The 16435-nt window shown below is 40.5% G+C and overlaps 1 protein-coding gene across 8 annotated transcripts in view; it reads right to left on the reverse strand.

Moving 5' to 3' along the window:
• LOC147025338 (carnitine O-palmitoyltransferase 2, mitochondrial-like) overlaps positions 1–16435 on the reverse strand; it is a 138984-nt gene that overhangs the window by 80363 nt on the left and 42186 nt on the right. For all 8 annotated transcript variants that reach the window (XM_085886215.1, XM_085886219.1, XM_085886218.1 and 5 more), the window contains one exon: positions 7156–7262. In XM_085886215.1, the coding sequence (XP_085742341.1) occupies positions 7156–7262 (107 nt within the window). The remainder of the gene's footprint in view (positions 1–7155; positions 7263–16435) is intronic.

Below are 16435 nucleotides of genomic sequence, written 5' to 3' on the forward strand. Positions count from 1 at the left end.
AGTCTGTCAATCCATGCAGGGCCCACCACATTGTTTTCAGCAGTGATGCGTGTGTGTACACTGTGTGTCAGGTTGTAGTGCAGTGGTTCTCAACTCGTTTCAGTCCATGGACCACCAGGCCCATCAAAAAATTTTCATGGACAACCTCCTTTTTGAGACGATAAAAAAAAGGAGTAGACAACAAACATTTTGGTTTGAAATTTGTTTCTTACAAAGAGATTTTTGGATTCTCTTCTCAATGACAAGCTTTTCAATGTTTGGAGCGGTAATTGATAATGCACAACGCATATTTCTTTCCACTGCAAGCCAATTCCTCTGTTTGGACTTAATGTGCAACAAACACGAAAATCCAGTCTCACATATATAAGTTGATGCAAATGGCAAAATAAATCTGACTGCATGCGTTGACAGATTTAGGTAACTCCCAGTCATGTTGACCCCAAATTTCTCCATTGTCGACTCCTGGTGCACGTCTTGAGCCTCAAAATCATTTTTCACATTCAATAATTCCTCCTGTTGATCCTCTGGAACAATTAAGATCTATTGTGAACGGATTCCTGATGAAAGAAAACCTATCCCTTGTCCTGTGAACCTCCGGAAAGTATCGTTGGAAGTTGCCCTGTAGTTTCCGTAATTGATAGAGAATTTGTGTCAGAATGGCTTCCTCCCCTCCCCCCCCCCCCCCCAGCATGGCAACTACATTTGGAAATCAAACCAAATTATTGCCTTCGAATATTATGATCCAGAGTTACAATTTGTCAAGAAAAGCCTTGATGATGCTTTGGTGAGAGAACAGATTTGACCTTTGCCTTGCAGCTGAAGATTGTTTGTTCAACATTCCAAAAATAGGAAACACATGTAAGTTCTAAATGTGACTGTCAGCATATTTCGGAATACTTCTTTCCCTTGAGCCTGGAGAAATAAATCCAACTCCTCTCTCAATTGAAAAAAACTCTGTTGAGAACGTTCCCTGCTGACAACCACCCTACAGAAGTGGAGAACAGCAACACATCAAAGTCGGAACCCATGTCCGGGCAAAATCTTTTGAATAGCCTGTTGTTCAAAGCCAATGATTTGATGTTATTCACCACCATCACCGACTCTTTGAAAAAGATGTTCAGTTGATCAGGCAATGTTTTAGATGCCAAAGCTTCCCTATAAATTAAGCAATCCGATCTTGAGCCTAGCATGCCAGGTGCACCATGAGTGGTGACACCCACAAGATTGACCCAATTCAGACCATGTACTTCAAAGAAAATGTAAACAATTTCCATCACATCCTGAGCCTTTGGGGTGGTGTCAAGAGTCTTACAAATATAGAAACTTGTCTTTCAAGTCTCCTTCAACCATGTATTGTGTGAACACCAATAGTTGAGAGCACAATGTGATGTCAGTTGATTCATCCAATTGAATGGCAAACAATGGAGACTTCTTTATTTCATCCACAACTTGTTCACTGATGTTCTGTGATATCTCACTGATACGTCTTGATACTGTACCACTAGAGACAGATACGGTATATAATTCAGCTTCTTTGTTGCTCCCTTGCCAAATACAAGCCACACCATCTCTTCAGCACAGGGGAGCACAAGTTGCTCAACAATGGTAAGAAGCTTCTTGGCCTGTGCAACTTTGTATGTAAAAATGTAGGAAACACGCATTGCATTGTTTATCTTTTCGTAGAATGCGCCTGTTGGGTTAAGGCGCTGCCACTTCAGAGCTGATAACCGCCACTCAAAATAATCTTCATCCTTTTGAAACAAGTTGGGGTGACACTTTTCGAGATGGAGTTTCAGTTTAGCCAGGTTCATTGAGTCATTCCCCAAGACTTTGAAACAAATATCACATTGTGGAATTATGATATGCAGTGCAACCCTCTCAGATTAAAGTTACGAGCAACTGGCAATGCTATGGATGACACGCCGCATGCTTATGAACACGGCTTAAAACAGATGGACGGTGGCGCCTGCTCACACCATGTGAATTTGAACAATGTTCATGTGGACCACCAAAAAAGTGACCATGGACCATCAGTTGAGAACCACTATTGCAATAAGTAAGATACAAGCATTCTCAGGTGCTCAGCACTATCCGGTTGAGTCATCCACCAACACGCTCAACAAGGAGTGTTGACAATGGCATGCACATATCCTGTACCAGGACCAGGATATGCACGTGCCATTGTCAACACCCCTCGTAGAGCATGTTTATGGACTCATCCACCCGATCATGTTGAGAGCCTACACACTTGGTCAATGCTGTCTCTGTAGGGATCAGTGGCATCGATTTTATCATCGTATCACAAACTTTGCTTTTGGATAAAATGAATGAGTGTCATGAAAGATCCGAAAAAGAGGAAGATTACCAACTTCTTTTCGTTTGTCAGTGTGACACACCACACTAGAACATATAGATGAGGCACAACAGGGTAGGCCTCCAGGATTGTTTCTGTGTGGTATAATATGGAGACAAAATTTCATCGATAAAGTCCTACTCCATATTGGATGCACCTTCCCTGAAAGCTCAAGTGAGGCTGAAGGTTCATTTTTTTGCCTGCAGTGCCTGAAGACCTACCGACAAAATTACATGGGAGAAAGTCAAATGGCATCTCTGACCCTCATGAACAGACACCATGACTTCCCCATATCCACACATGATGTGTGGTGACATTTTCATTTGTAAACACAAGCGCCATCAATTCCAAAATATGATAATTTACGAGTAATAAAATAATTCACATCTGCCGTCCTATCTGATCTCTTTTGTGGGGAGAACCCCCTGTCCTAAGCTTCGCAACCTCGGCACATGGCGGTGCTGGGCTTCTCCCAGCACACAGTTGGTCATTGCCATCATTTCCCACTATGGGTGTGCACAGGTCGTTTTTAACTGAGGATCGGCTGGGCAAGTTCACCACTTTGGCCCATTAGTCATTGCGAATCTGCTGAATTGTTGTGCCACGGAGGAATGCATTGAACTGCAGAAAACTTCCAAGAACGCAGGAAATGCTGTTTCTGACGATGTTTCTTAAAATTTCCTGAGGGTAGACCCCCAACCCCCCCTCCACCCCCTCCATTCGGCACTATGGCCTGGTGCACCCATCCCCCCACCCTGCCCATCTTGAAATTCATGAATCTGCCCCTGAAGGGGAGAAAGGAGGAAGAGGAAGAGGGTGATGGGGTGAGGGGGTGTATAACAATTGCTATGTTGTCATATTATGCAGATTCAATTTAAAGTGCATTGGGTGGGGTTGGGGGTTGAGTTAAAATTTATTTTGAAGGGTATATACTTTATGGATTCCCCAGAAGGGTGTAATCTCAGATTTTTGTCAACTGGAAGGGGTCTAATATCTGAATAGATAATATTTTCAGGGATGATGAATGGGAGATTCACATTCTTCAATTCCTTCATATGGCCTGTTGAGCCATGTTAATGCTATGCTGTCTTTATCACTGCTGAGACCAATTTCATTGTTTAAAGGAAACCAAGTAGAGATACTAAATTCAGGTCAGCTCATTTATTGGAGCATGTGACAGAGCAGTGTGTTGCTGTGTCCACTTTCCGCCGGTACACCAGGGGCCTCCATCTGGCCATCCCCCAGGCATATGCCTGGCCCATCCCATTTCTTTGAGATGCTGATCGACCTGCTGCAACCACGAGACATGTAGTCGGCCAATTGGCCACTTCCACTCGCGAGGCTCCTTCACTAAGAGAATCTAGTGAGCAGGATCAACATCAGGAAAATGAGCCACATGTCCATACAGCTGCAGCTGATGCTCAAGGACTGTGCAGGTAACAAATCTCATTTGAGACTCTCAGAAACTGCTCGTTGGAGACAAAGTCTGACCAGCGATAGCCAAGGATTCTCTGAGGAGACCTGGTACGAAAGTTATTGTCTTTCTCAGATCCCTGGTCAGAGTCCAAGTCTTACATCTGTAGAGCAAGGCTGGAAACAGCAAGGACCTGAATAATCAGACTTTCCTCCTCCTCCTCCTCACAGGAACCAACAGCATCACACCCCATTATCCATTGAATACATGACTCCCCAGGCTGGACCCAGACGTATATTGACTGATGGCTCACAGACAGCAGAGACATGAATATCACTACCGAGGTAAGTGAATCGCTCCAAGACCTCAACATCCTCCCCACAAATAGATGCGGACAAGATAACAGCATCTCAGATGTCATTGAAAGCATGGACCTTAGTTTTCACTCAAGAAACCCATAATCCCAGTACCTCCGACTTCATTCAGCACCTCCAGGGCCCCCAAAAGGATATCCATAGTCTCTGCAAAAATGACTGCATCATCTACGAAATCAAGGTCAGAGATTTTGACATTCTTAAACAATGCACCACAGTTTGATCTCTCTGACATCCTCCCCAGAATCCAGTCCATACAAGTGCTGAGAAGTGTGGGGGCCAATACATACCCCTGACGAACTCCAGGAACTAATGGAAATAAGTCAGAGATGGTATCGCCACATCTCTTAGCACTCTCAGTCCCAGAGTGTAGTACAGACATTAGATTGATCAGTTTTGGTGGTACCCCACGAAGACCAATAATCCTCCAGAGGGCAGCTTGTTTCACTGAATCGAATGCTTTGCAGAGATCAACATCACCTGCAAGCAGCCACTGCCAAAATTCTTGTCTGCGTTTGGTGAGGACCCAAAGGGCAAGGATGCGGTCAATCATTGTCCTCTTTTGTGATTGTAAATCAGTGACCTCCTGACTGCTCTGAATACTGGTGCTCAAACAGATGGAGGCGAACACGATCAACAATTATCCGAGAAATGGCCTTGCCCAGCACTGAGAGCAGTGTCACACCTCGGTAGTTTTTGCTGTCGTGGCAATTACCTTTCCCTTTCCCAAGAAGGACAACAAGGCCCCTCTTCCATTCCATTAGGATGATGCATGTGTTGTAGGCAGAGCACCGACTGCATGCCACGACATGAGTACAACATTTACATCAGCCTTGAGAAGTTCAGCATGGATGCCACAGATCCCAGGAGTTTTACCACATTTCAACTGGTTCACCGCAGTTCACCGCAGTGTTTCCACAAAAGAAGGTGGATCCCAGTTGATTGGAAGGTCTGCAATGGGGATAGTAACACCCCTGACATCCAACTCAACAGCTGGTGGATCAGCCAGGTGCAGCCGCTCAAAGTAACCGGCCCAGTGGGCCTTCACTTCGGACTCCTCTGTCAAGAGCCCACCACCCTCTGCTCTAACTGCACTGCGCCGAGGGACATGATTGGAGGAACGCAATGTGTGAATTCCCCTGTAAGCAATACGAGAATCACTTGACCACAGGTCTGGCCCTGTGACTCAGGTCAATAGTTTCCAGTGTTTAAGCCTGGACCTGTTATTCTGGTCAATGGTGACCATTGTCCCTTGAGACACAATATTATTCTTTACCCTCAGGTAAGTTCCAAGATATCCACCAGCAGCATCAAGAATGGCAGTCTTGAAGGCACTCCACAACTCTTCAGGATTCCCCAAAGCACCCAGACCCCCCAAATGCCCACTCAGCCTCTTCGCAAACTCTTCAGCTTCCTTCTCATCCTTGAGCTTGCCAACATCCAGACTAGGCTGGGATGGTACCATTCTCCAGGATTTAAGCTGCAACTTTAGAGTTGCTACCACAAGCCTGTAGTCGGTATTGAGGAACTGAGCACTCCGGTCGACCCTTCAGTTCTGGATCATCTTCCAGCAACCATCAATGAGCTCATGGTATATCTCCTTTGCCAGACCACCAGCGTTGGACAACCAAATCCTGCGATTAGCCTGTGGGCGCTAAAACCATGAACCACCACCCAATGTCCACGACTTTCTTGCAAAGTCAAGGAGCTTAGTGCTTTTCTGTTTCACAATTCCAGACCCATTGGGACCAACACATGTCTCATAACCATCCCTATCAGTTCCCTTTGATGCAATGAAATCCCCAAACACTAGAAAAGTATCTCGCCTTGTTCACTGATCAACGTCAAACTCTAGCATGGCATACAATGCTTCCTTCATGGTGAGATCACTCGCCTCAGTTGGAGCACATGCAGAGACCAGGGAAATGACATCCAAAGAGTGACAAATCCTTATTCTCACAATACGCTCATTGACCAGTGTTACCTCTATTATCATTGGAGTCACAGCTACACCGAAACAATCAGAGTGACCAGACCAATAGTAGATGTAACCACCGGCCAATATCTCACCACTATCCATTCTCCGAACCTCAAAGAGTGCTGCAATACCAATGTTCAATCGCTTGAGCTCAGATGATAACAGAGACAGGTGATGATCCTCTCTTAGGGATAGGACATTGCAGGCACCTATCCGAAGGTACGCCTCAGGTTAACCTCAAGAGATTACCTTCGGGTGGTCGGCACCTCAGCACCACCATGACACATACTACCACAATCTGATGTGGGATTATTACCCCATGGTTTTCCTCCTATCATCAAAGAGTGAGGGCCCCGAAGGCTTTGCCCCAATCCCATAATCCGATGAGCTGCCCTGCAGAGGGCAGCTCCAGAGGAGGTATTCACATGGTCTGGGTCTTCAATTTTCTTTGCGTTTTTGTATTTTTTGAAATGAAGGGTTTTGCAGTGGACGGAGTGCAAATCCTGACACCAACCTACTCAAGAAAGTTGTAACACAAATGCAGATGGACGTCTGCAGACAAAGTTGGGTCCTAGATGTGGATGGCCCTTTGCTCACAAGGAGCTCCTCCACACTTTGGTGTCATTTAATTATCTGCCCTTTGGTGTCAATACTAAATTGGTGTTTTTTAATCCTCTGACTTCTGTACACCATACTGTTTTACCTCTAATTTTGTATCTTACTATGTACATGTTAAAGTTCATGATTCTACATCTTTCCAACCATCAACATACTGGTTTTGAAAGATATAGAATTTGAAATATTGTATTGCTTCCATTTAAACATGTCCAAAAAAAACCTTACACCCCCTCCCCCCCAAAAAATCCCCACCTGCCTACCCCATTCATTGATCAGCATGTTTTCATAAACCCAACATTTCTTTTTGGGGGGGGGGGGTGAGCTAATCTCATTCTTAAGTATGTAATAAATCTTTGATCATCGAACTGAGCTTCAGAAGGATTTCTTTTGAGATTGTTAAGCAGCACCAATAACTTACCAGCGACATAGCTCGTGTGTTGGTTGGCCTTGTCATAAGCCAAGAGTTCATTGTGCAGCAACTGACCCTCTCCATGTTCAAATGAACTACAGATTCGCTCCGTCCTCCTGTTACACACAATTAGTCACTGCCGCGAAACACATCAAGGTACAGTCATCCAAATTACACCTTCCCACAATTACTGCGGAACTATTTGTAACATGAATGGCAAAATTATATAAATCCTGTCGTTTTCTTTTATTTTTTTACTGATATTTTGTTTGCTGTTGGAAAATGAGATTGCTTTAAAAAAAAATTATGCATCTTTTGGTTTATTTTGATTCTTATAAATATGATGTTTGAGACTCAATTTGCTTAAATAGCATAATGTGGCAGGTTAATGTGGATGAACATCGATAAAGCATCGTTTTATAATGAATGATTCACTTTGTCTTTCATAAAGACTGAGTGAAAATGGCATGTTGAGGCTGCTATGCCAGGTAACACTTGGACAACGTGCAGGAACATCAAAATAACTAGCTTTCTGAACAATAGGCATTATATTTGGAACATCTCTAAAAATATCCTAAATTACTCATTTGGTTACCCTTTACTCAAGGTGTGTGTGTGTGTGTGTGTGTGTGTGTGTGTGTGTGTGTGTGTGTGTGTGTGTGTGTGTGTGTGTGTGTGTGTGTGTGTGTGTGTGTGTGTGTGTGTGTGTGTGTGTGTGTGTGTGCGCGCGCGCATCTATGTCTGAGATGGGGGTCAGTGTTCATCAATCAACAACAAGCTATTCCCTTCACAAAGCTGGCCTCTATGGACCGATTGTAAGAAAGAATCCATGACTGAAAAAGATGCATCTAAAAGCTCGTATGGAGTTTGTGGAAAAGATCTTAATGATACTGCAGGTTTGTATGGTCAAACAGGGAGCTGCAGTTAGCAGATTAAAACAAGTTTTCTTCAACATCATAAAACGACACCAAATAGAATTAGTGAAATCTAATATGAACAGTGAAAATATTATTAAGGAGATGTTTATACAAATATATGATTAAATTATATATATATATATATATATATATATATATATATATATATATATATATATATATATATATATATATAGCAAAATGTTTGTTTATTTGTTTGTTACCCTACTCTTCTAAGATCCAAAGGATAATGGCCACAAAACTTTGTAGTATCACATGTTTTTACCATGATGCACTTTACTCTGGGTTTTAAACCCATGTTTAGGTGCATCGTGGTAAACAATGCACCTAAACAAGTCATTTTCGTACAATTCATAACATAAACACATGAGTTTATGTAACATAAACACATAACATAACATAAACACATAAACATAAACACCTGTCGCCAGCTCTGCCAGGGTAGATCCATATATACAATGCTTTTTCAAAAGTCAAATCTTTTTTTCGGATTTCAACCTGGATTCCTATATAATTGGTGAGATGGTGAACTCATATCATCAAATATGGTATCAAATGTCAAAAATAACTGTTAATTATGATGTTACCATGATCGGTAAGATTGGGGAAGAATGAGTCAAGTGGCCTCTCAAATACACCAATCATTCAAAAACGAAAATAGTACAAATACAACCTATACATCAATTGAAAGGTAATTGTGCTGCTCGGAAAACAACATAACTCTCAAGGGTGAAAAAAACGTCTGGAGAAAAAGGTTACCACCTTAACTAACTTCACCAAATAAACACCCTATAAATCTCCACTCAAAATTTGCATGCTGTCGTCTAAAACAAGAGATTTTGATCCATATACCTATACAGATGTATTGAGACTGTGTTCCAATTGTCTCATAACAAAACAGATTTCGAATACGTCTTTATTTTCATTAATTTGTGATGATCTTGGGTGATCGGTGAGACAATTGGTGTCTTTTTCACGAAGGCCGTTCTAAGTTCCCATCGATTGTAATTTGAAAATTACAGTTTGGACAGGTAAACAAGTACATTAAACAAGTAAACGCACAGTCAAAGTACACCACCCCCATGCCAAATAGATAAATAACAAATCCATAGATGCATGGCGATGTTGCCGTGCAACACATGGAGACGGAATTAGAAGAGAGCGGTGTTCAACAATTGATTGATTAATTGCATAATTAAAATAACAAAATAATAATCGAACAATAATTCATTTCTTAAGAAAATTGGCTAAAACATACCAAAACCAGCACTGTTTCAACTGAATCTAACTTTTAAAAATTAAGTCATTAATTGAAAAATGAATGATTAATCGATTGTTTATAATCAAATGAATCAAAAATACCCTTTATAGCCAAATCACTTGGTCACTGTCGTGTCCAAATACAGTGTCAGTTTACTAGCTCAAAAGGCACCTGAGATATTGCTCAGATGAAAAAGAAAATAAATGAGGAATTAATAAATCGAAAAAAATGAAGTAATTAATAAATTAATTGATGAATAAAAAAATTTTAAATGACGTTTTTGCCAAAGCACTTCTTCACTTTTGTCCCCAAAATTCAGATTTATAGCTCAAAAGGATGGCTGAGATATCGCCCAGACAAGCTAGAAAACAAATGGAGTAAAAACTGAGTACTTCCTTCGGTGCCCAGCGATGACATCATGTATTGCCTGCATATGGAATTGGGAAGGAGCGTTGTACAATTAAAGCCAGATCAGCCACAAATTCAATTTAAAAAAAAAGTCAGTGGCGAAAAAAAGATGACATGTGGCGTCGTTACGGCACGTGTGAGGCAGTTGTACCATCATAAACTCGGGTAGATCCATGTTGACTGCCTGCCGTGCAACCCACATGCCACCATCTCCAAGCCACCACATGCCAACGTGTAAACCTCCAACAACCACCTCACAATAAGGTAAGTTTTTTACTCTTTGTTTGTGACCTTACTGCTTTGAGCTCCAAATGTTAATCACAACACATCTTTATAGGACCAGATTTTTAACCACAAAGCAGCTGAATAGGGCTTTTAAACAAAACAGTAATTAGGAGGTCATTTGGCCCATCATCACTCATTTACACCCTTTAGACCCCATTTTGCCATTGAGACCCTTTAGACATTTACACCCTTTAGAGGTTAGACTCCCTCAAACCCATTTATATCCTTTTACGACATATACACCTCCTTCAACCCATTTCAGACCTATAGACTCCTTAAGACCATTTCGACACTTTAGACCCCTTTTGCTGTTTTGTCTTTTAAGACCCTGAGACCCATTTAGACCCCTTAGGCCCTTTTAAGACCCATTTAGACCCTCAAAACACTTTAGACACATGAGGGCTTAAATATTTTATGCCGTTTGATCCTTGGTGTCTTTTGGGTCTTATGGATCCTCAGGATCTTTCAGATACTCGGGGTCTTCAGTGGTCTTTAGGGTCTTGGGGGTCTTAAAGGTTCTTCAAAAGTAGACGGGGTGTCAGCAGTCTAAAGGGTCCAAAGGTACATTCAAATAGTGCATGTTTAATGAATATACGTACGTAATTAAAAGACACAAAAAGTATTCCTCACATGGACATGGATGGATGCACGTGTGTGCATGCACACGTGTATATATATATATATATATATATATATATATATATATATATATATATATATATATATATATATATATATATATATATATATATATATATATATATATATATATATATATATATATATATATAGTGTTACGGATTTCAGAATCCGGTCTGATGAATGCATCCACACATCCAGGTCCTCAGACAGTTATTTCCTCAAATGCGTGTTCAGATTAGCCCCATCCCCATGTCTAATGGGATTTTAAATGTGGTGTTGAGAAGGGTAAAGAATAGATCCCCTCTCTTATGGAAAGCTTTTTTTCTTTACGACAGACACTTTTACACAAAATTCTTTCACGAGGGCTGGCACCCCCTATTTTTCCTCAGCAACGTTTATGAACATATTTTTTGTGAGCGCCGAGGCCCGCCTTTTTTTCAAGTGCACGGGTCATCATAGTAATGGTGTGCAAGTGGGGCAAGGTGAGCTTGGCAGGACTCTGCACCTGCCGAGATGGGCCGCAGATATAAAAAGAATTGGCGGTCCGTTCTGAGAGAGAAAAGAAAGCGAGCAAGAAAGCACGAGCAAACAAGAAGCGTGGAAGCGCGAGAGAAGTAAGTGAGAGAGGAAGCGTGTGAGAAGCGAGCAAGAAGTGGGTGTAAGCGCACGAGGGAAGAAGTGAGCCAGAGAGGAAGCGTGCAAGCGAGGAAGCGAGGGAGTGAGCGTGTAGGTATCTGACCAGCGCCAACAACGAGACAATCGTCCTTCCCAGTGCTTTAGCAAGCAAGCGTGTGGTGCGCTTGTGGGTGTGAGCAGCGTCGCCAACGAGTGAGGCGCGGGTCAGTCACCGATGGACCGTGTGGGTCACTGGACATCACCAGTTTCGTGAAGTGTGAGGAGCTGCCCATGTCACAGCACCAGGGTCTAAACAATCGAATGACAGACGATATCGGTGCCCCCCAGACATTGACTGGTGTCCAAGGCTGATGGCGAGTGGGTGCACGGCAAGGCTGGGTGCTGGCGACGGACGGGACATGCACGTACACGTCAGGATGTTTTCACTTCATGGACGACTACTATCTGGTGAGACGACTTTTCTCCCCCCCCCCCAACCCCCCATGAATGACCTGCTGGGTACCCTTGTCTGTGTATAGTTGTAAGTCAACCCCTGATAAGCATCTGCTCTCTATCTCTTTCCTGTCATTTTAATTGATTTTCCCTGAGTAATTATTCATTTCGATTGTTTGGAATTTATTCATTTATTTACCTCAGAAAATAAAAAGTTATTTTTATTTATTTATTTTATTATAAATAAATCATTTGTCGACTTTCAATCTGTCCGTGTTTGTCCTTTCCTTCCATTGGCCTAGCATTGTGAGTAAGGGTGAGGGTTGGGGGGTTGGTGCGCTCCCCCAACGACCCACCACTCCCCTCATCCCTCTTCCCTCCCCTCCCCGTGTGTGTGTGTGGGGAAGGGTGGGGGGTGGGATGAGGGGGGTGGTAGGTCAAAGGTGGGGTGCACAGGGGGGTAGGGCTTGTGTGGGTGGGTGGGGCTTGTGTGGGTGGGGCTTGTGCGGGTGGAGCTGTTGTGTATGGGGTTTGTGTGGCGGTGGCTTGTGTGGGTGGAACAATTTAAAAAAAAAATAAATAAACATTTTGTGAGTAGGAACTAATAAACTAATCACTAATTACCTGGATATGATGGATGTGGATGTGGCTAATGTGGGTGGGGTTTGCGTGGGTGGGGTTTGCATGGGTGGGGTTTGTATGGATGTGGCTTTTGTGGTTGGGGATTGTGTGGATGTGGCTTTTGTGGATGGGGTTTGCGTGGGTGGGGCTTGTGTGGGTGGAGTCAAAAAGGGGTGGAGTCAAAAAAAATTCAATTTGTCTTTGTCTTTTGTAATTCCTGTGAACAAAATGAACCTAAAATCTCTTCCCCCTTTAAATCACATAATTTGTAAGTCCAACGAACTGTACCGATGACATCAACAATTTTTAAAAGGTCATTTGTCCGTCGCTTGGTATAAGCTTTTTCAAAATGAGATTTCCACCTGTATATTCTTACTATATCACCAACTTTGAACTTACGTTTTCTGCCATTAATCTCTTTTTCATATTTTAATTTTGTAAATGTATCCAATGGTTTAATTTTTGTTGAGGTATGAATCGTATCATTGTAGCCTGGTGTTGGCGCAGTGGTTAGGGCAGCGGCTTGGGATCCAAAAGGTCCTGAGTTCAAGTCCCGTTGGGCCACTGAATTAATACACCAGGGGGTTGACTCAGCCTGTCATCCTTCCGAGGTCGGCGAAATGAGTACCAGTGTACTGGGCCGGTGTATACCCCGGTTAAAATAGGTGTACCATATCCCTGTGTCGTAAGAGGTGACCAGGGTTGCGTCAGGAAGGGCATCTGGCGTAAAACATGTGCCAAATCAATATGTGGATCATACGGATGATCCGCTGTGGCGACCCCGAACGGGAGCAGCCGAAAGAAGAAGAAGAAGATGAATCGTATCATTGTACTTATCTACAATGACCTGAATTAAAGATAACCATTGTTGAGAACTGAGTTGAGTGAATTTTTTATATAGTCCCTCTTTTAAAGTGTGATTAAAATGCTCAATAACAACCGCTTTTCCTTCATTAAAGGTGCTGCATAATGTAATGTTGTTATTTTCAAGAAAATTCATAAATGTTCTGTTGTAGAACTCTGTACCCTCATCAGTCAACAATTTTTTAGGTTTTCTCTTGCTTTTATTGAATATCTGTTGGAAAGCTAACATAAGAGTATAACCCGATTTGTTTTTCAAAGGAACAACCCACGCATATCTACTCCTCAAATCAATCACAGTTAAAGCATACTTGTATCCCTTATCATTATTGAGATTGATTAAATCAGCCGACCAGATATAATCAACTTCCTTGGAATAAACCTTCCTTCGATGAAACTTTGTGATTATTGGTTCATGTATTTCATCAGCTAATTCCTCTTCAATCTTAATGACATCATTAGAGCCGACAAGTTTTTTGGATTGCCAAGCCCAAGTTTCAATTTGGCACTGATCATCTTCTTCACGTTGAACCTATCAACTTTTTCTCTCAATGTTGGATTTTGTATCAGAGACAAATTATACAACATTTCTCAATCGACTTCATGTTTTTCTTCCAACGATGTGCTATTTCCATAATCAATATCGTGCCTCATGCACACTTCCTCAACCCTATTGATCAGTTTGCTCCACGGTTTAGGATTGTCAGCCTTATCTAAGCTTATATTCAAGTTTATTCCTGGACCACAGAAAGAATACCCTGGTAGATGTAATTCCCCTGGTATTCCAGTGGTCGCAAATTTACTTCCTGATAAAAAACTTTTACATATCTCCCTTTCGTTTGTGTTTGGTGATGAATTCACTCTTTTTTTGAGCCACACACCGAACATTTACCTTTTTGTAAAACCCTATTATTTTTACTTTCAGCATATGAGATATTTTTACTCTTGGTTTTCTTTTTACATTTCAGACAATAAATCATTTATTTATGTGAAAAATTCCAACAGGGTGTGAAAACCTTTTTAGTTTCCAACATGCACATTTGAATCTTAATTTTTAAAACATAAAGAATCCTTCTAAATGTCTTCACTCTCTCCTCCATTTATTTATGAAAAAAATGTAAAACTTTAATAAAAGTCAATTACATGTACACCAACATCATTAATAATGTAATCTTTTCCTTCTTTCTCTCCTTTATCTCCACTTTCTCGTTTAAATCTTCTCCCAGAAACCGATGTTAAGAGTTTTGATGCATATATTTCTCATAGACTTGCCAATTCTTTGTTTTCCTCCTCAGTGCATTGAGATTGTTATATTTCCTGTAATACCATTGATCTTTTTAAAATCTCACTGGTTTTCATATTTTTATATTTATTTATTCTCTCTCTTTCCTCCCTCTCCCCCTCCTCCTTCTCTCTCTTCTCAGTTTCTTCAGCTCCATCCACATCCCTTACTATCCTTGAACCACTTTCACCACATAGAATATCACACATATATTCATCTGGATTACTTGATATTCCTGCATCCAATTTTTTTTTTTTACCACAGGAAACAAATAAAATTTATTCTGATTTTCTGAAAGAGCATTGTGTTTTCTTAACTTTAAATTTTTCTCATTATTTAACATTTAAGTTAAATCAAAAGTTGTTGGTTTATTAACATCCACATAAAGCCAATCTTTTATTGAAAATACCTCATTCTTATGTTGCAGAACATATTTATTAAAATACCAAATACCCTTTTCTTGAAGGTATGCTTGGACACAGAAATGATAATTTTATTGAAGCCTTCTTGCTCTCATTTATGCATCAAAAATATATGACAGATTAATATAATGACAGGAAATACCTCCCCATCTTCCCATAGTTACATTAGTTTGTATTCCCTTACTTATTATATATAATCCTGTTCTTTGTGTTTTCATGATATAAATTATGGCAAAACCATTATTGATTTTACCATTATTAAATTATTTTATTTGTTGTTTGCGAATCGTGCTTCCACAAAACTCATTCTTGGCACCAAGTGGATAATATTCTTCCTTAAGAGACTGCTTTAATTGATCCAGGTCTTCTTGGTTAATTTTGAATGACCAATTATACCCTAAATCAATCATATTATATCCCCATTGTTCTATTTTCTACAAACGATATGCCCTTCTTTATAAAATTTTATTTTAATTGAAACTGTGAATTCTGTATGACCCAGAGATAAAATCAACACTTCTGTATCTTTGGAATACATAGCCGTTTTATTTAAGGATATATATTGTGATAAATCACTTAATCTCATCAAGTCGTTCACGTCAGTCAGGCTTGGATAATTTATTAATTTATAAGCATTTTTCATATTAATATTTTTGCAATACTATATTTCTGTCATTCAGCTTGTGCCTTTGTGTAATAATTTGATAAATCAATATCCAGTTCTTGGGATACACCAAAGATAGAACCATATTTACGAACATGTCATTTATATTAGATTAAAAATAATGTCATTAAAAATTTTATTTTTGTTTAGTTGAAATAACACATAGACACATAATTGACCACAACACTTTGAATATAATTCTTGGACTTGAAATGTTTGATAAACACCATTCTGTAAGAATTTTATTACTTCAACAGGTGGTGGAAGACCAGAACTATCAAAATAATATTTGTCTTGACTAATAAAAATACAAACCAAATGAGAACCATTCCCATTATTATCTTCCAAGTTCATAATAATATTCTTTGTTTGTTTAGACACGTTTGTTAATTCATCTCTCATACAAATAAGCACATTATGAATATTTAATTTCTTACAATATTTGACAAGTTCTAAATTTGATGTATTCTTTCTAAGTTTTTTAAACCACTCATCAATGCTCATTTATTTATGAGGAAGTGATAATCCATTACCCCTTTTAGTTAATTTTACACCTGCTTGTGCGAGAGAAGAAAGCATATCTCCAAGTAACAATCTCGCTTTATCATGCAGACTTTCAAGTTTTTTCGGAAAAATCTACAATTACACCACTTCCACTAATTTGTTTCTCCAACTCTTTGTAATGTCTTTCCAATTCTTTTTGAGCCCTGAGTTGAGCCTTACTTTCGTTGGCAGTTTTCACCGCTGCTGAAATACCACCCGTCAATGCTCCAGCCGCACTTAAACCAGCAAATAAAGGAATTAGAAATGGGAGAAATCCTCCACTCATCTCTCTTA

The sequence above is a fragment of the Eptatretus burgeri genome, chromosome 6 (genome assembly GCF_056783735.1).
Source record: "Eptatretus burgeri isolate ZD-2024b chromosome 6, Ebu_testis_v1, whole genome shotgun sequence".
NCBI classification, from domain to species: Eukaryota; Metazoa; Chordata; class Myxini; order Myxiniformes; family Myxinidae; genus Eptatretus; species Eptatretus burgeri.